We start from the raw sequence: 20,403 nt of genomic DNA, 5'->3' as shown, positions 1-20,403 counted from the left end.
AATAGCTTATTTCTATTGTTCTTCACAATAACTCAGGAAATACTAGTTCAAATGATGCTTTCAGGGAAAAATAAATCACCTTTAGTTATTTGCTAAAATGCTTTGCAGATTTTTGTTTCCTTTCCAGCGTACTCTCTCCACTACAGTGGTCAGCATCACTATTAACACAGAGACCTTTACTCTAGAAGTTGTCTAAACCAAAATTTTAAGTTTGCACGTGCAGGTCAGGAGCACCCATCAGCTGACAGGAGCAGCACCATCGGGTCCTCTACCCAAATGAGCTCCAGTAAGCCAGGCTCAGACAGAAATCCCTGCTACAGGACTCAACACCTTCATGCTGAGTAAAATTTAGGAACCCCCAGGAAAAGCAGAGGGGGATTCATTCAGGTACATAATTCATTGAGCATCCAATTACATCTAAAATTTATTTGCTATGAGATAAGGGGCCAGTCACCCCTTTACAAAAGACTGGCAAAGGTTCAAGCAGAAAGAAATGAGTTGTCTGTAGGACAGGATTTTTCTTCTGCTTTCATAGAAAAGCAGAAAAGTGCTACAGAAACAGTGATCTGGCCTGACTAGTCTGCATCGGCTGGCCACATTTTTACTGACTACAACAAAACCTCCAAACAAATATTTGTATTTATTCCATTTGCATTGCTTGTTTTGGGGGTTTTGGGTTTTGTTGTTGTTATTTTTTGTGTTTTGTTTTGTTTTGTTTTTAATCTAGTGCAATAATGCCTACAATAAACGCTTTCAAATTGCCTATTCTGGAAGTCTGCCCTACGGCTTTAAAGTAACTATCCAGAAATACAGAGTTTGTTTACTTAAAAGTCTTCTGGGAAATCACTACTGCTCCTGATGGGGAATCACAAATACTGCAATTCTAAGGCACAAGAGGCTATTTAGAAGATTGTTTTATAAAAGAATATCCAGTTTTCTATAGAAAAAATAACCCACTAGATGGAAATCCTCACATATGGTTATTTTTACTTATGTAAGTACTTCCTTAAAGTTACTGGGACCACCCTGTAAGCACGAACAACCAAATCACTACTCCAATACTTAGGCATCGAACTACTGTAAAGCAGAAAATAAAGGTAACACAAAAAAATACTGGTGAGCTTACTTCATGCCAATTGACTTCACATCATTAGTAGTGTTATTAAAAGTCCTGTGAAGTGCCAGAGCACCTTCTCACCAGAGATTTTTAAAGCATTCTCAAGGGAGTGATGATCATAGATTCAGCTCACCACCACCTAGCAGAGACATGGAGAGCCACGAGGTGGTGTTGAAGGTTGTGGTTCCCAAAGACACGCTCTAACCACTAAGTGATACTGCCTCCCCAAACCAATAGAAACATTTCCTATAGGAAGCATGGGGTTAGGGGAAGAGGAGGAAGCAGCTCTGACTCTGGGCTGATGTTGATTGCAAATAAATATCTGTGTGCTCTCAGAGATCAGGACAAAGATGTCAAGAAGTTGTTCCCTAGGAAGAAAATACCCAGTTTCACAGCTCTTGATGTGGCAAAAAAAGCCTCGCTGAAGCCACAGAGATGGCTTATGAAGCCAGGAGTGGCTCCCTTTTATAAGGACAACATCAGGCAGGTAAGCATTGAAGAAAAATCCATCAAAAGACTAGTGGGATGCTGCAGGCAAGGGGAAGGCATCCTTTGTAGAAGAAAGAAGTGCTACGGGTGTACATCACCCACAGGTGACAAAATTTCTGCCACCAACATATTGGGCCAGGACCTTGGCTGTGATGGCAGTGTCATTACAGCATTTCCAATTCTAGTTCCTGTTCCAGGGCTCAAAATTTTTAAACTCATTTTATCTGATAGATAAAATACCTTTAAAACATAGTGTAGCAAACACCTTAGTCTCCTAAAATCCCCTGAACTTGCTAAATCACTTATAATTAAGTAGCCTCCAGGCAATAGAAGCAAATTCTGTTTATTTTGAGGCATCATCAAAGAATATGACAGCACCATGTGACTTCAGGTAGGTCAGCCTCATGTAGCACATTACCCACAAATACCCAGAGTCGCCTTAATCCAAGGCAATCTGTGTAGCCAAGAGACACAAATCACTTAGAAACTGCTGATCTTCAGCCTTCAACCTACGCCTCCTTTGTCATCTGTGGATATCTGTGAGAGAGATGCTATTTCCAAACTGTATTCCCAAAATGCTTTCCAGCTTGGTGCATGTGGGAGCGATCATCAAAGCTGAAAGCACTCCAGCCTGGGAACTACCAGTTAACAAGGAATAGCTGATAGTAGAAAAACCACAAAGCAAGTAAAAGCAGGTATCCCAACACAGGCATAAGAGAGGTGTATCCAACTTTTACATCTGTCCTGGGAGTGATAATTGTCCAAGTGCAATCTGGAGCCACACCTGTGAAAATCTGAGAGGGGAGGAGGAGTGGGTAGGTGGCAGCATAGCATTTAACAGAGCCCAGAAGGGCTCATTTTTGATGCCTGAACCTGTTTCAAGAGCAAGATGAAGTGTTTGTCTCCTACATCCCTTTATGGCTGACCCTCAGTGCAGGTGCATTATTCAGCCTGCTTGGGCACCCAGGTGAATCTCCATCCTCCATCATCATCCCTGCACACAAAGGCTTGTCCTTGGTGGAAGGTGTGCGTTCTCACATTGCGGTGAGGACTTAGAGATGTCGTGAAGGCCACTTCTGTTTTGTTGGGTGACAAATTGCCAGTCAAATAAGGCAACCCATAGGCTGGGAGAGAGGAAATGTTTGGCACTGATGAAGAAACACATGGTGCTGAAGAAAAGTGAGGAAGGAAGGGAGAGTCCTCACTGCATGGATGGGTACTGCTGTCAGCTGGAGGCGTGTGGCTGCAGCTATACACTGCTGCTGCTCCTTCACTGTGGTCATAGTCTATTGCTTCACCAGGGCTCAGGCAGTATGTGTCTTTTCCAAGGTCTGAGGACAGGGCACTGTAGTTAGCTGAAGTTTCATCAATGGTGTTGACATCTTTTAGTCCTAAAGTCTGCAAGACCCAGCTGTCCACAGCAGGGCTGGCTTGCTCTTCACAGGCAGTGAATTCATTAAAGAGGTTCCTTCTAGCTTTAGAAGCATGAGGAGTTTCTTGAGGAACAAAGCACTGGTCCTCTTTTAATCTCCTCTTGGTGCTTTTGAAAATAGCACAGGTTTTTTGGCCGTGGCAGGACAGCAGTTTCTAAAAAAAAAAAAATATTAGGTGGAGAGAGAAGATTAAAATCTCTATTTCTAGTTACCTGGAAGTAACATGTTTCTCATCTCAGATTTTAGATGACAAGATGGTTGCTACTGTTCTTAAAGAGGATACTTTTTCTTCCACCCTGTGCTTAAACGTGTATATGCTTAACTATTTTGTGTTTTTACAGTTTCTGCAACAACCTAGTCCCTGAAAGAGAAGAATTTGACAATGTCAATAAAGCCTGTGCTTTGATCGTGTTCTCACTCAGAATGGTGTGAAATAAGAGCTCCCGCCTGGCTGTATGGCACTCCTCTGTGCTGATGCTGCCAGCAGCATTTGGCAGGTGAGTGGGTTATGGGGGGGAATGTGGCAGCCTGACAAAGAGGGAGGATGCGAAGGTAAGTCATACTGGGGCAGGTGTGATCCTGGCTAGGGAGGGCTCAGAGCAGCAGACTGGGTGGCTTTGAGCTCATTAATCTACCATCCGTTGCCCTTATCCCAGGAAAAGGGGCCTTTCAGGGATCCAGGGATGGTCAAAGAAAGGCAGGAATAAAAAGGAAGCTCTCCACCACCTCATTAATTCACTGCTCAGCCACCTCTCGTGGCAGTTTCACACTGGACTCTCCTCCATGTGACATAGATGGGTGGCCATGTCTCCCTGCTGCGCCCACTGAAGGAGACCTTTTCTACTGCCAGGAGCCAGGTCTTGGCATGGGAGGGGGGACAAGCCACGCTGTCAGCTTGGAATAGGATTTAAAAGAAAAGTCTGCTATCTTTTACAGGACTCTTTACCTCATGCCCAATCCACAGAGCTGAGCAAGTAATTGATAGTTTGGTTTCATGGGCAAGTCTGGAATAGTAAAAAAAGTCTTTAAGGTGACAAGAAACAATTACCTTTATTTTGGAACAGAGACAGGGAGTCAAAATCTTTAATTAAAAAAAACCCTTCACATTTAGTTTAACAGAATGTTTCATCCAACCTGAAGGGTTTAATTTTTCATTTCACCTTTAAAAAAAAACACACAACTTTTAAATTAATAAATTAGAAAAAAAATTAGAAGATTGATATTCTAATGTAAATGAATAAAACATATTGTTGGGAGATGACAAAACAAAACATAAAACAGAAAGCACCCAAAACATAAAAAAAGGAAAAACTAATCCTTAGCAAAAGGGATAATTGACAAAACAGACACATTCAAAAAATATATGTTCAAATGTGAACTTTTCACTGAAAAAAAAGCTTTAGATTGAATAATTTTATCTTGCTTATAAACTTAACTAACTTATAGCTAATTTAGTTATGAACTAAACTTAATTATGCCATGGGTTATATTGTCTCCACAGGCAGAACCTGATAGGATGTCATTCCTGGGGGAAACGGTCACCTTAGACCCATGGCCAGCAATTCGGCAACTCTGTGAAGTTAAATAGATCTCACACTGCAGGTTGCCTACGCTCTTACACTTTTCACATACTTTAATGGCATGTACCTATTCAACCCGTTTCTTCTGCACAGGTCTATACAACAGGTTTGAACACAATACCTTGGCTTTTTCTTCTAAACACTTAATCAGGGCAGAATTCAGGTATTGTCGGAGGTTATTATTTTCTTCATGTAACCTAGCAAGTTCCTCTTCCTTCTGAAGCAAAGTATCTTGAAGCTGTGGAATAGAGATATTGATGAATAGGTGTTGACTCTGTAACTTAATAGCAATTGCCCTATGGTACAGCTGCTTGCATTTGATGATCTGGGTGTTTGCTCTGTGAATTCAGCGAACCCCCTCCAGCCTCTTGTCTCTGTAAATCTAAGTGGCATGACTGTTCAGTTTTCACTTTTGACTTCCTTTATTCTTTAGCAAGTGTTTGAGAAGGTTAGTAAAAAAAAAAAAAACAACCTGTAACCGGCGAATAATAACAGAAAAGAATTACAAGTAGCCCTGTAAACAGCCAGAAACCGTCATGGGCATGACAGCAGCTGCCAGATCTCCTCCTGAGCGGCAGTGAGCATCCCTTTGCACCCTTCTCATTCCCGTTTACAGTTGGCTGATGGGGAGAAGGAGAAGAAGGAGCTGCACGCTAACAATTCACGGGGGTAGAGTGCAGAAGGAAGATGCAGCTGCCATTCTTTGATACAGTAGTACTCAGCAATCCCTTCAATCCTGGACCCTACTGTGCCAGTTCCAGCACATATACAGAGCTGAGATAATCCCTGATCCCAAGAGCTGGACAGGTATGTTTTGATTTGCAGATACTTTTTCTTGGAAAGTGTACATATTTGCAGAGAGATTTTTGCCTCCTGATTATAGCTCTGGAGACTCCTTTAGGAGGACGAAGGATCTTCTGCCAAGGACCCTGGGCATCTGCTGACCACAGGCTGAAAAGCACAGGTTTAAATGACTGAGGTAGAGCCAAAGAAGGAAGTACAGACTTCTGTGTACTGGAACTAGGGTTTGATGGGTTTGATTCCAGGGACCTTGAAGTTAGTAAATTAATTTCCATCGACTTCACTGTGTCAAATTATCATTCCGAGTATTTGATCAGAGTGATCTGTCTGGGGTTCCTTCATCTAGGACTGTTCAGTGTTTCTCCTGCCCCTTGATGGGATTTACAAAAAAGGAAAGAAAAGAGAAATTAAAGTAACAAGGAAATGCTTGTTGGTCAAAGTGGTTGAACCTCCAATATAAGCAGTTAATTCTGGTGGAATCATTTCTCGTGAAGTTAACCCTGGTGGCCTCAGGAAGACACACACTATGTCTTTTTAGTCAACAGCATGAGGCCCTGCATCATCACAGCCTGAGGGACTCCCGGTCGTCTCTAGCACCATGGCAGCTGGTGCAATGCGTTGTAATAGGGGAGAGATTAATGGGGAACCCCACAACAGTTGTTCCAGCTTCACGGGACAACATGGGAAGACAAATACTTCAAGCAAGGAACAAAAAGGACCCAAATAAATCAGTTTGCCACCGTTTCCCACATCCGTGCCAGCGAGCGGGAGACGTGCATAAACTAACCCGGAAGGTCCGATACACGATACAAACTTCAGGAACCTCGGGGGAAGAAACCGAGGTTCCTGGGGGGCGTGGAGCCTTTACCTGCTTGTTTCTGTAGAGCTGGGAGGACAGCTGGTCTCCCCGCCACGCCGCGTCCTGGGCACCGAGCTGCGGGGTGCCGAACTGCCCTGGGGGGGAGCAGACCCGAGGGGTTAGCCCGCTCCCGCTCCCTCGCTCAGCCCGGCTGCGGGACCGCGGCCGGGCCGCCCCCCCCAGCCCCGGCGGCGGCGGCGGGAACGCACTTACCCGGCGGCCGAGCCTCCCGCAGGCCCTGGCTCGGCGGCGGCTCCGCGGCGCAGACGGCGGCCCAAGTCTCCTTGGAAACCCCGCCGGGGGCGGACCAGGGGCAGGCGCAGCCCGGGCCCCCGGCGAAGTCCGGCTCCGGGCACGGCCGGCCGGTGCTCTGCGGAGGCAAGGGGCCGGGGCGGTGGGGCGCTCGGCGGACGGTGTGCCCCTCGCTCCCAGCCCCCGGCGTGCCCCGAGGGCAGGCGGTGCGGCATCCCGGCGAGAAGCATCCCAGCGCTCCGCGGGGAAGCGCTCCCCTCCCGCCGCTGCCCCGGCCGGGGTTCGCTCAGGTACCTGTGGCGGGGGAGCCCCGCAGCCTCGGCCGCCCCCACCGGGCGCCGCCTGCGCCCGCGGGAGCCCCCAGCCCTGACCCGGCTGCCCGCTCCGTCCCCCCGCTCCCCGGGTGGCACCGCATCGCCCTGCCTCCACCGCTGGGCACTGCCGCCCCGCCGCAGCCCCCCGCAGCAGAGGGGCTGCGAGCAGAGGTATGCCAGGAAGGTGCTGAGTTTACTGCAATCCCTTGGGAAATACAAGGGTCCTGAGTGGGTTTAAGGTGAAGGGAGGACCTAGGCTGTCCTTGGCCAGTCCTTTCCTCCCACCTCGGGTGCCCGATTCAGCGCTAAAGCAGCACAAAGCCAGCAGAGTCACCTCCAGGCTGCTCGCACTCTCTTCTGCCCCTGCAGTTCTGCAGGAGTCCCAGACCGCACAGTAGCAAAGCCTGGGGCTGTCCCTGGATTCACCCCTTTTCCTTCCTCCAAATAAGCCCCATCTGCAGCAGCTCTAAATCTCTGCATGGCAACGGCAGAGCTTGGAGCCTCAAGCAGGGAATCTGCTCACCCAGGGGGAGGCACAGCAGGAGAGACTGCTCTTGCAGGTAGAGGAGAGCCCTCTTCCTTCCCCATCTTAAAGGCGGCACAAAACCTACTGCAAGCCCCTAGGGCAAAGAGACCAGCTTCTCCTTTTCTGCCTCCAGGTCGAAAGAAATGCAAAGAGCACTTACCATGTTAGTGGCAGAATGAAATGCAGGTCTTGGGAGCACTTTTCTGTTAAAGCCCCAGCGAGGTTTAAATGGCTCTGAAGGAGGGGGAGAGGGGGGAGACCGGGGAGGCGAGTTTAATCTAAAGGAGCTCCCAGTGACGCCTCAGAGCTCTCCTGAAACCCAGCAATCTGATTTGGTGTAAAGCTGTCAAACTTGTGACGTGAATAAACAGCAAACTTGCTGAAATCAAAGTCATTCTGGCCCCACAAATCAACACAAGGAAAGACAGAAAAGAAAAGAAGGAGAGAGGGAAAAAAAGCCTCCACAAGCTTCAGGACAGCACTGAACTGGTGTGCCTGTTTCACTCCAGGAAATAAGCAGGGATCGAGGGAAGCATCCCACATGTTCAGAGCAGGGCTGCTGGTGTTGCTGATGAGTTTTTTTGTTTTGATTTTGTTTTTGCTTTCAAGCCTTGTTTGCAGTTGTAAAATCCAGCAGGAAGAAGCAAGTTTGCCCAACATGCCTGCCTGAGGAAATTGGTTTTCCACAGCTTCCCAGGGGTGTGTAGAAGCAAACATGATTCAGAGCACTTCTATGGACAGTTCTGAGGAAGAAAGTGGAGATTTAAGAACAATGCAGCCTGAAGTGACAAGCTCCTGCAAGTGTCTCACTCTATTGAGAATTAGTTTCCTGTCAAGCCCCAGGCTTCCAGGACAAGATCTCAGAATATAAATGCGTTATGAGTGGTGTAAGATTTACTCTCATACAGGGTTATATTGTAAAAGCCACATGCAGATGTGTGAAAGATAGATTGTCTGCACATAGTCCCATCTAACTCACATCAGATTTCCCCAGCAATTACAATCCACGGGTAGGCTTGAGTTTTTCCCAGAAAACAAACAAACAAAAAACTCTTCACTGAGGGTCTGTCTTTGCATAACGTAGGGAGTGGTGGGAATAAAGCTAACAGCGGACCAGTTGTTCAGTCAGGATGCTGCCTCCTGCCATGGCAAGGGCTATTCAGGGAGGTAACCCAACCTGCCTGCAGACAATCTGTAGCACACTGAGGGTAAGGCTGGGCCGAAAGTAGGCCAGGCTGGCATATGGGGATGGTCTTTCATTTCTCCCCTGGAGGATGCTCAGTGCCATTACCCTGTTAGCAAGGCTCAGGGACAATACAAACCAAGAGGGACATTTGCCTTCCATTCTTTTATTACTGGCATATTTTCCTAAGGGGCTGCCCAAGGTAAACTTAGTTATGCCAAATTAAATCACTGCCGTCTCCTGCCTTGACTACTTTTCCAACAGCTATTTTATAAAAGGCTTATGTTTCAAACCCACACTGCACCCAGGCTTGGGTCACCCTTTAACTTTCCTAGACTCCAGCTCTGCGCAGCACATTTCAGAACTGCTGTGATAACCCACACTCCTGAGGTGGCAACCCCTCTCCTGTGTGGCTGTGTGGAGTCAGCAGCAGGTGTCTGTCACGCAGCAAGAAACACAAGCTCTATGAAACACTTCCAATGAACACCAAGGCCCAGCACAGCCTTCCTCGTTTGGTTTAGTCCCTTTGCCCTTCATGGGGCTGCCTCAGGGTGCTTCCCGGGGCGCTGTGGCAGCGGTTGCTCCCTCACCCCAGGCACACACCGCAGGCGAGGACTGCCGCCCCAGGGCCCAGCGGCTCAGGAACGCCCCGGGAAAGGCCGCAGTCCCTAGGCCGCCGGCACCTGGCAGGGGAGGCTCTAGGCCGGGCAGCCGGGCGGCGGGGCAGGGAGCCCTGTAGCGGGCTGGCGGAGCACTCAGGGCCTGGGGCAACCCCGTGCGAGGCGCAGAGGCCACGCAGTGGCCACCCAGAGCCCGTCCAGCCCCCGCAGCCCCTCCGGACACCGCAGCCTCGGCCTGGGGCTGCCCGGCACAGCCGCCATCTTGGGGCTGCCTCGGGGGCGCGGGAGCGGCAGGCCCGGCCATTGGGGGAGGCGAGCGGCCCCGGCAACGTCATCACCCCGCGCCCGCACCCGCCGTGGGGGGAGGAATGGCGGCTGAGGGGGGGTCACAGCCACATTCCTGCGTGGGCCCAGGGGGGTGTGCGCCGTCTTCCCCGGCCATATGGCCGCTCGCCTGGCGTCTGCAGGCAGCGTGGCGAGATGCCTCCCTGGCCCTGGGTGGGGTGGAGGCGGGTGCAGTGGGGAGGCCTGGTGGGTGAAGGGAAGGGATCCCCTGGGGGGGGGCGAGCTGCCCCTCGTAGACCCCCTGGGTCACCTCATAGCTCACCCCTCAGAGGACAGCCAGAGAGAAGAGAGTTGTGTGTCTAAAAATACACCTAGGGAAGGACAAGTGGGCAAAGTTTCCTTTCTGCTTTATGTGGGTATGGGGAAGACATGTTGCAGGCTCAGGGTTGCTCCTAGACAGGGCCCTTTGCCTGGTACAATGCTGGTGGCTCTGCCTCCGCTTCCTCTTGGCAGAGCTCTGTATGCTCAGGTATGCTGTTTGTCTCTGAGAAGTGGTGGGCGGAGTACAGGCACACTCTTGGAGTGAAAAGCAGGTATGAAGAAAACCTGTAGTAACTCCATTGTTGCTTCCACAGAGCTGGTACTGTGTTGGTTTGGATTTTGACAGTGCTTTGCTTTCTGAGTTCAAGAATTGATGTCAACTCACAGTACCATGGTTTCTATGCTGGGGAGTGAAAGATGTTACATGGGTGAAGGACCACCAAATCAGAGCCCGAGAGCCTCATAGGTTTGGGGAGATAGCTTCTGGGTGACTTCCTGTCAAGGAAAGACAACTGCTGTTGGTGTAAGAAAGAAAGAGCTAACTTTGCAAAATCGTGCATGGATTGTCACCCAGAATGACAGAAGAGCTTCAAGTCATGGTAAAAATTACACATCAATGTGTAGTGTAAAGCAACATGAAGTAGCAATCATCTGCTAATTCTTTTCCTGTTCGTCTGATGGAACCTGTCTTGGAGCTCTTGCTGCTCGTTGTAGTTAATGCTGCACTTATTTAATTGGAAATAAAGTTCCAGGATGAAATATTTCTAGAGACTACAGTATTGCTTCAGTGGAAATAGGATTTCACATTGAGTGTCATAGTGTCTCTTTTCCGAAGTTTGAGAACACACGTGTTTTGTGGTGTGTTCATTCCCATGTGTTCTTTGTATGTACAATTTCTTCTGTAATTTCTATGATTTCTGTCATTTAAATGACAGTGATGGAGCTAATCCTTCAGATTAAAAAAAAAACAGCCCAACAAACTTGGATTTTTCTGGTTTTACCCATTTTTATGTAGAAATGGCCCTAAAGTTGCATTTAGAGAAGAGATTGTACACAGAAGAAAAATAACATTTACAATAGTTTAATTCACCTTTTATACCAGATTTACTACAGGATGTGTTACTTTTCATGCTGACACCTGCATGGGTGTCCAGACCCACCCCAAATCCTTTTCGCCTATTCTGCCATATTGCTGCTACAGTGCTTCTTATCCCTCTTAAGGATGGTTAGTATATCAGTGGCAAAATTGAAGCTCACTGAAGAACTCCACCTATTAACCTACAATCAGGATACACACAGGTATCTGGCACTTGCATTAATCTCTCATGATGTTTGTGAACTCAAGGTGTGATTAGTTAAGACTGATGAGGCTAAATTACAAGAATGCATCTGAATGGAAATTTATGCAGATACAGGTTCTGGTTGTTCTCTGATTAGTCTTCCTCCTTGAACGCAGGACTAAAAGGCACTTCCCAAATCCAGTCCCCTGCTGTTGAGACATTCTTAAACTTTCCAATCTCCCTTTTAAAACTAATTAGGTTATTCTCCTTATGTTATTCCCACTGTGAGGCTACACCATACTCTGAGCTCTGATGGTTAGACGCTTTCTAGTTTCCAGTCTGAATGTATTCATAGCAGGTATAATCCCTTTTGTCCTTGCGCCAAACTCTTGCCTTAGTTTAGACACTCCTTGTCCCTCTGTAGTGTTTAGCCTTGAGGTCTTTGCAGATCACTGTCACATATTGTCTTTTCTTTTGCTTTTTAGGTCAAATAAGGCAGGTTCTTTTACAGTCTTCCCCTAACATAAACAATGCAGGAACCCATCTCAGAGAATATTCCATCTGACATTAACCTGTTTTTCGGATGGAGGAGCAAAATTACTCAGTCTGCTGTGTAATGCGCTAATGTGTTAGAGAAAATCATTGGCAAATCTTTATCTCTTTTGTCTCTTCCTGGTACATTTTAGGCTAATGTTTACCTCTTCCATCACTCTCTCACAGCAGTTCCTAGTTTTGAAATCATTGTCAGCTGTCTGTATATACACCTGTGGACTTCATTTGCTCCAAAATGCAGTAAGTCAAATTGAGTTCTCAGTGCTGTTGGGCGCTGGCTGTCCTGTGCTGATACTGTTTAGTACTGTGGAGTTTCGCGAGTGTTTAGGAGTAAACAAATTAAAAAGAGGACTTCATAGATGGAAAAACTGTAATAGGCCTTTCTAGGTTTACTTGCACTTTCTCATAGCAAGAGTGGTGAGTCAATGGATAGAGGCTATGGGTATAATTCTTGTGGTGGCTTCACTGCTTGCTTCTGGTTTGAAATGAAAGCATGCAATGCTTATAGGTATATGTGATTTTGTTCTGTGTTTTCTGGTGCACACTGGATGAGATTTATCCCTGACAGATCCCTAAAAACTAATTTGATATTACTAGTGCTTAATCGTCTGTGTTAAGAAAAGGGTTGTTTTTTAAAGAAATAAGTTGTATTTTAGCAGCAGTATGCAAAAAGATAACATTTTATAGTGATGTAGAAACTTAATTTGAATAATGGATATTATCTGATGGATTTGTATGTGTGTGGTACTATGTAGGCTCAAAATGAATAATGAAAATCCGAATGAATATCTGTGACATTTGGTTAATCTTGGATGGTTTTGAAACTCTCTGTGAAACTCTCTGTGGAATTCCAGAAAGTGTCTTAAGGTGCTGAGAAGATATATTCCTCCACATTTATCCTCTGGGTAGCAATTGAGCAAGGAACTCATTATCTCCCTATGCAGATGTCAAGAATTGAAGAGATATTCTTTATTGGACATGATTGATTTTGAACTGGAAACTGTCATTACAATCACATCACATCCTCTGTAAAAATTAAGTTCCATAGATTTATAGCCGTGCTTCAGATTTGTCTGAAAAAGTTGAAGTCTTTATGCATAAGTAGTGACCATTTTATGTATAGAATCTGGTTGCAGATGAAATATGTATGAATAAATATGACTGGAGTATGTTTGAATAACATGTATGTGTGGTGTGTTCTGTGAACAAGTGCTCACGCATCTATCATGCGTGTTCTGTTAACAGCTAATGTTGGTCCTTTCCTGTGGATGTAACTGCTTTTCACAAGGGACAGAAGATCCCTGCTTCGAAGAGAGATCTGTTAGGTAAAGCACAGATAACTACTCATGAAGAACTAGGACTGGAAGGGACTACTGGGTCTCTTGTCCCATCTGCTTTAGTTAGATAGTTGGTTTATAAAACTTCAGTGCTAGCCTCCAGCGCGTCCTCTTGTGACACTGGTACTGCTTCTTATTCCTTGACCATTCAAAATGGTACTCTAATTTCTGGTCTAAATTTATTCATGGAGACTTGTGGCTTTTGTGCCATTTTTGGACTTCAGCCTTTTCTTGTTCATCCTGTGTACTTGCCATTTTGATGTGCTTCTAAACAGCAGTCTATGCCGTCTTTGTCTAGTTTTTGTGTAATTGCTTTTGTATTTTCTTGACTGAGAAGTACTTAACGCACCTCATCTTTCATCAGTGTGGGTGACCATTTATTTTTTCGCAGCCCTCTAGGTTGCGGTTCATTACGCCCCCAAATACAGGAATAAGGACTCATCTCCTGAAATGGAAAGACAAATGGAAAAAGTGCTGATTTTATGTAGTACAGAGTAGGTTTATAGAATTCACTACTACTGAATGCCATTGAGAGTGAAAGCGTTGTGGTATTAAAATAAATAGAATAATGCTTCTTATAATTTCCAAATTCTTCTGAATGTTTTCATTATTTCCACTGGGTATATTGATCCTCTGTCTGAAGAGGACACTAATTGTACTGGTTTAGTGCCCTATAGGCATATTACCTTGGAATGCATCCCACTCCCTATATATTGCATATGTCTTGCCCTTTCCTTTTGAGTGGATGGAATTGTATCATAAAAAATGAGGTCCTAAAGGGATACAGATCTCGGGTCTGACTTTTGACGAGCTGATGGGTTCTCCTGAAAATTGCAGGTGGTAATCTCTTACTGTTGCCAATCTGATTGGGGTATGAAAGAGAAATATGTTCTACTTCTGGGTCTGATGTTATACAGTTTTATAGCAGCACTTATTCTGAGGTTTCAGACCTCACTTTGCTCACCCATTTACTGTAGAGAGCCAAGTCAGTCTCTGTATCTTCTGTTTCAGTTCCTCACCTACCAATCACGAGTGGTATGTCTGCGTAGATTTTACACTTATGTAATCAAAAACATAATTGCATAGCCCCTGGCCAAATGAGCCCCCTTGTTCTTGGCTGTGACCACTGGGCTCCACAAGAGCAATATTATTTGTGAACAGAAAACTTTTCATTAGTTTTTGGGGCTACTTGGATGGGATTTTTAATGTGAACCTTGATGTGGTTTTGGAACCAAAGTCTATTATTGGTCTGTCGTCTGCAGGACACTACTACTGTGTTGTTCCACCCAGAGGTTACTACTGAACTGAGTTGCCATGTTGCACTAAGTAACCTTTTCATCACAGAACAGTGATTCAGTGGTGTAAACAAGTACACTGAGGTAGTCCCATGATTAAATGATAGATGGTGGAAACAGTTTCTCTTTACTATGTGTTGACCATCATGGTTTGGGGAAAATTGCTGAGTCTACAAGAGAAAGAGTGGTGTGCTAAAAAGCCATGTTTTTCTCCATGGTGTTTTCTATTGAAGTCAAACTATTTTGCAGGGAGGCCTGCCAGAAAAACTTAGCTCATAGGTTACATCCAAATTGGGTTGAATTTTCATGGGACCAGATGCGGAGCCGAATAGGGCCCAGTGTCTAATCAGGCACTGGTGTGTGCATCTGCCTGCTTTGTAACCTGTCCTGTGAGCTCCTCCAGTGTACACCGTGCTGCCAATACCTATGTACTGGGCTTCACCTATTTACTAGCACTTTTTCTCTTGGCTGGTGCTCAGGAGTTGGCAGTCTGGCTCCCCTCCATCTCTCTTTGGGTGTAGAGCTGGGCACTTTCCATTCTTGGCTGGCAGTTGGGAGGTTTGGCAGAGATCTCCAATCTGAGTAAATATATGTGAGGGCATCTCTTCATTGCAGAGCTGTATGGCATTGCCTTCCCTAATCAATAATGAAAGATCCCAGGATGTGTGGAAATGTGTTGGGGGTCAGAAGGTGAAGGATGTTGTTGTCACTTGCTGAGAAAGATGTCAGGGTTTTTGTGCACACTATTCAAAGCTGAGTTAAAGCAGTAAGTCACTAGGGAGATATTCTACTAAAACAGCTCTGTCTGTCCACATAAAATCTCCAGCTCCTAGTCCATGCAGGTAGTGTTCGATGAACTGGTGATGAAAAGGAATTAGTTGGCTGGTAATTCATCTAAAAGATTGGCAGAGGATTTTACAGGCTTACACCAGAGCTGGCTGGAGACAATAATCTCTTTTCCTGAAGAATGCTAAGGTCCTGACGCCCAGCTCGTTGGAATGAAACCTGAATGCTTTTTAACTCTCTGTGAGAGATTTTTTTTCCCCTCTCTGGTTTTTGTTTTTAGGAAGGAACAAAATGTTTCATTGTGATTTTGTCAATGATTTTGATATAATGGACTAAACGAGTAAATGTCTTCCAAATCCCAAAGCCTTTTAAAAGAAGAATTCCATTCAAAACACATCGGAGCTGTTTTCTCTCCTGAATTTTTGCTGAAATTTTATTTCTAGCAAAAGTTTACACACTTAAGTGGTAGTGTGGGTTCCCTTGCAGCAACGATGTGCAGTGGAGAATAAATGTGAACAGGTTTTTTTTTTTTGGTTGTGTTTTATGCTATCCTGGAGGTGAAAGGGGTGGGGGGGAGGTTTGCGTCCACTTGGCAGCCTTGTAGTGTGCCAAAGCAGTGTAAAAAGGCCTCAGAGTGAATAAGAAACAAGAGAAATCTTTGGTTTTTAACTGCTCCTGGATCAGAGAGCAGGATTCATCGATGCCTTACTGTAATTTTACACTTGTGCAATCCTATTGCAAACTCTAATAGTACAGCAGGGAAAGAAAGAAGAGGTTAGTACAGTGGAACAGAGCAGGCTTTGGAGAGGAGGCTTTTTCTCTTTGCCCTGGGTTCTTGTGTCTTAGTGTCCCAATGTGACTGGAAGGAACGGAGACTTAAATGGCAGCTATTGAGCTGCCCAGAAGTTCCAGTGGGTTCTGTCTCATCTTTCTTTTCTCTCTTTCTAATCAGACAGAAATGAGGTATCTTGGTATCCACAGATTCCCCCAATGACTGGTCTGTCATCTGTGGCTAGCTCTGAAGCTCGGCAGCTTCCTGACATGCATGTTGGGACCCTCACTGGCTTAGGTCAATGTTCACTGACTTCCCTCTTAGAGGTGGAAAGTGTGCTGTTGTTAGAAAAGCTGCTGGTTCAGCTGAAGTGAACTAATTTAATCTGGGATGCTACTATTAGCTGTTGGATGTTGTTTTGTGATTCCTCAAATTTCAAGGGAGTTTGTTTAGTGATAGGGCTTAGACCTGTCTGTAATCTCTAGCACCCAAGAGATACAAGTCTGTCTACAAGGAAGAGTCTGGTTAAGCATGCCTGGTGCATCAGGCATAAAGGAGCCGTGGCCCCGTGGAACAAAATACTTCACTGGGAAACTGAAAGGCTCTAGGGTGCTTATTTCTGGGACAGCTACGGGCTTGTAAGGTGGCCTTCAATAAATCACTTTTATCTCTTTGTATACTAGATTAGTGATGAGGAAGATACTGTGTTAGACGTTCTGGCTGAGGAATAGCCCTCAGTGCTATACCAGTAAGTGCTGATATTATTTTCAAGAGTAACACTTATGATTATAGATTTTATTCTTTCAAAGAAGTGGTTTGGCACTGTGCATTAGGAGGGATAGCTTATTGCTGAAAATGTTTTGGGTTTCATGCATTCCTGGGTATCAGTATTTTCTAGAAATGTGCAGTAAGTGGACACTAGAGGGCTTGTTAACATCCCTCCCTCCGGTTCCACCCATGCAGATCAAGAAGGTTCTTCGGCAGAGTAAATCAGGGAGACTTCACTCAGGTTCTTACGATTGTGTTTAAGTTTTGAGGGGAGGAACTGAGCAATACAGAGGCATAAGACTGTGCTCCTCCTCCATATCAGATGGCTGCATAAGAAAATTCTGATATTTTCAAATATTAAAGCTGGGAAAAGAATAGCTTGCATTTGGGGCAGCCTGGAAGCAGCAGGCAATCGTCTTTCATTTAGTCACTGAGCAAAAATTCAAAATATTATTTCCATTAATAAGTTCAGTTCTGTAGTTTAGTTCTTTTTTGTTCTGCCTTCCCCCGCTTGTATTCTTTCAGCAGCATTTTCCAAATCAAAAATAATTGGTTAATATTGTCTAACGATGTAAATCTGTGTATTTGCCCTCACTGGAGCAATGTTTCTGTCAGCCTGTTTTTTGACTCAAAATGAAAAAAGCTTTTTTTGATATTAAAATCAGTATTGTCTGTGTAAAGAGTCAAAACAACATACATCTTACTCCCTGAGTCTTAAGACAAACTATAGAATAATATTCTCTTTTGCCTCTTATTGTTAGATTTACCAAAGTCTGAGTTTTAAAGGGTTGGAAGTTTTTTTTTTTTTTATCTCTGAGACCTTTTAAGGTGATGTTCTAGAGGGAAAAAAACCATAGCATGGAGGTAGCACAGAGCTGCGTACTCAGATTCTGCAGACTTGATCTATAAATTTGGGTTCTAAAGTGTATATTTTTATAATGATTAAAGATCTAGTAACTTCCTTTCAGTCATGTTCTGAAAAAAAACCCAACAAAGCAAAATTCGTGAAAGTCATTTCTGCATGCCACTGAACTGTATCCCAAAGCTACTAGCAGTTACTAGTAAAGATTTCATCTAACAGTTAATTTAGAAATGCCATTGAAAAACTAAAGGAATAGACTGATAGAGTTAGTTTTTTTGTGGTTTTTATATCAGATCTTGGCTTCCATTTAAGCACCACTTAAAGTCTTCAATTAGTGATTACTCTTTTTTTGCAAGTGTGGAGTTAATATTGTGAATATACAGCTGCTGCAATAATATAGTCATTTGGCCATGTTACCCAGATCTACCTGCTGAGCTACCGTTCAAACTGCGCAGGATGGAGATGCCAGCCATCCCTTCCTGAAAGAAGTTCATCAGTGGTCAGGTACTCTTGAGATAGCATCCATATTTGCATATGCTTTCCAAACTCTGTGGACTAAATGAATTCCATTTTTCTCTGGGGAAGAATAAAGTTGTGTTTCTCGCTGAAGAGCAACCAGACAGGAAAGCAGAACATCTGCAGCTGAAATGTGCATACTTATAAGCTGAATGACATTTCTTGAGCGTGGGAGTTTGGCTACAATAATCAGGTTTAAAATCTTTGTTGGTTGTTGTTTCTGTTTGGGGTTTTGTTTTGTTTTCCCTAAAGGGGTGAGGGGCCTTTGACAAGACTACTTAATGTGAAACAAAAAGATAAAGGAATTGCATTAAAAACAGCAGGGTCTATTTTACCTTCTTGTGCTTTTTAGAAGCCTGATTTTTAATTATGTCCAGGTTTCTAAAACTTGACCTTGTTCAGAAAAATGTTCTGTTTGATTTGCATTCGGGTGCATCTGTGACAGAAGAAATTATATAGGAGAAAGAATCACTGGTGGTGAGGTGGCAATGGTAAGCAGTGAGGGGGGAAAAAACTCTGAAATAATTGGTTTCCTCTTTCTTGGACTGAACTGGAAATGTCAGTTAATAGATTTGACAGATGATCTAGAATTTAGAAGTGTTCTGCTAAAATTATGTAGGAGGCATCCATAGGTTTGGAGTGTTTTGGCTTTTTTAATGCATCAAAATGAAGTAGAAGAGCCTCCTAGTAAAGAAGGAATAATCAAACAAGACCAGGGCTCCAACCTATCAGTTAGAGCACCAGTCTGGGAGAGATGGACTGGGCTTTCATTTCCGCACTAGCAGTAGTTCATGGGTTTTATCCAATAAATGTTTACTGTAAAATCCAAAACAGTGCTGGAAGCAGGACACATTTGTTTTTTTGTTTTTTTCCCCTGGGAGTTTTGTCCTGACTACTGGGCTATGAAGTTATTCTTTTTGCTGTAGAGTGTCTTGAATTCCTTTCTTCACATCCTCTGCAAGAGATTAGAGGCATATATGTGGCTTTGCAGCTAGAAGCACTCCTGAATCCTGAAAACGCGGTTGTGGAGTTGAGTTTTTCCAAGATTAGGCAGCAGCTTCTGAGGCTTCTCAGAAGGACAAGCTGGGCTTGTCATCACATCATGCATGTAGTCTTCTCTGGGTTTGCTTGGGCCTCAGTTGCCTCTTGGGGATAATTGATTGACTTGATTTCATAGGATTTGCATGTGCACATGCACAGTAGAGAAGTGAACAGACAGATCTGAGCAGCTCCATTGCAGAGGAGGAGGCAAGGTGCCTCTTCAGTGATGGAGAGTAGGCTGAGAAGAAGAGAGAAGCCTGCTAGCCAGAGCAGCCAGTTTCCCCTGCAAAGGAGACTAGATGGGCCAGGGCAACAGCATATTTTCTCAGAGGAGGGAGCAGTTATGGGAAGCAGCAAGAAAGCAGGTGGGACAAGCACAGCAGTGAAGCAGCCTGGGAAGACTGCTGAAGGGCCAGGGCTGGCAGAGGTGAGAGGCTGGTGCAGAAGGCACAGAAACAGGGGAAAGATATTCTTTCACAGCTGCATTTTCACAGGCTCCATGAGCCCTGGGAGGACACTAGCACTTCTTCCACCTTAGAGCAACAACCTTTTCCTGTGCATCTGTACTCAAATAAAAGTTGCCAGTGGGAGCACTGCAAATACAGACTTTGTTTCAGTTAAACCTCCAGGCAGGCAGAATGGTTGCACTAGCAGTTAATTACAAGCATTTCAGCATTTAGTTGTGGATAATATTCAGATTGCCCAAGAAACTCAAGGTCCTCACACCTCCACAGACTCTAAGGATAGGCAGGCTCCGGATTTAAGTGTTGTGGATTGCTTTCTAGAAGTCTCCAGCGCTCTCCATTGCCTGTAGGGAGCCTGCTTTAATACCAGGCAGTGTGACTATTGCCACGTACTTTCCCAAATCAGGGAGAATAGCTGATCTCAAGCTGATATCAACAAACTGAAAACTCAAGAACTTTTTTAGTGTCACATACCTAGGTCTGATCATCATTGGACCTATTCTAACTTGCTCTTTTCACTCCTGTTGAAAAAACAAACAAACAAAAAGTTAAAAAAGAAAAAAACCCTAGCAAACCCCAGAACAAAAAACACACACCACAAAAAAAAAATCCAAGTGGGTTTTGTTTTGTGGGGGACTTTTTATTTGGTTTTGTGTTTTTCTTGGGGGGGGTGGTGTGGGTTTTTTGGTGTGTATTTGGTTTTTCTTTTTTTTTTGTTGTTATAATTGTGGCTTCTGAGGTTCAGAGTGGAGCAGTGAGCACAGACGACTGCCACGTATTCTGGTGGAGATTGGGTTGTTTGCAAGATGTAGCCTAGTCATGCCACTATTTGCTCAAGTACCCACTTGATCACGGTGCTATGTGCAGCACGCTCACCTCGAGACGGTGTTTCCAGCAAGTGCATCTGACCCTGGCGCTGTTGGCTCTTGCTCCGCTTTACCCACTATCTA

General features: G+C 44.8%; 1 protein-coding gene across 1 annotated transcript; it reads right to left on the bottom strand.

Moving 5' to 3' along the window:
* Positions 1–2,417: 2,417 nt before the first annotated feature.
* GMNC (geminin coiled-coil domain containing) lies at positions 2,418–6,746 on the bottom strand. The gene is made up of 3 exons (XM_075098367.1): positions 6,493–6,746; positions 4,741–4,966; positions 2,418–3,193 (listed from the first exon to the last, which is right to left on the bottom strand). The coding sequence occupies exons 1-3, from the start codon at positions 6,744–6,746 to the stop codon at positions 2,549–2,551; spliced, it is 1,125 nt and encodes a 374-aa protein (XP_074954468.1). The 3' UTR covers positions 2,418–2,548.
* Positions 6,747–20,403: the final 13,657 nt, after the last annotated feature.

The sequence above is a fragment of the Phalacrocorax aristotelis genome, chromosome 7 (assembly GCF_949628215.1).
Source record: "Phalacrocorax aristotelis chromosome 7, bGulAri2.1, whole genome shotgun sequence".
In the NCBI taxonomy this organism is placed as follows: Eukaryota; Metazoa; Chordata; class Aves; order Suliformes; family Phalacrocoracidae; genus Phalacrocorax; species Phalacrocorax aristotelis.
The sequence above is the reverse complement of the archived record's forward strand: the minus strand, read 5'-3'. Positions and strand labels throughout refer to the sequence as shown.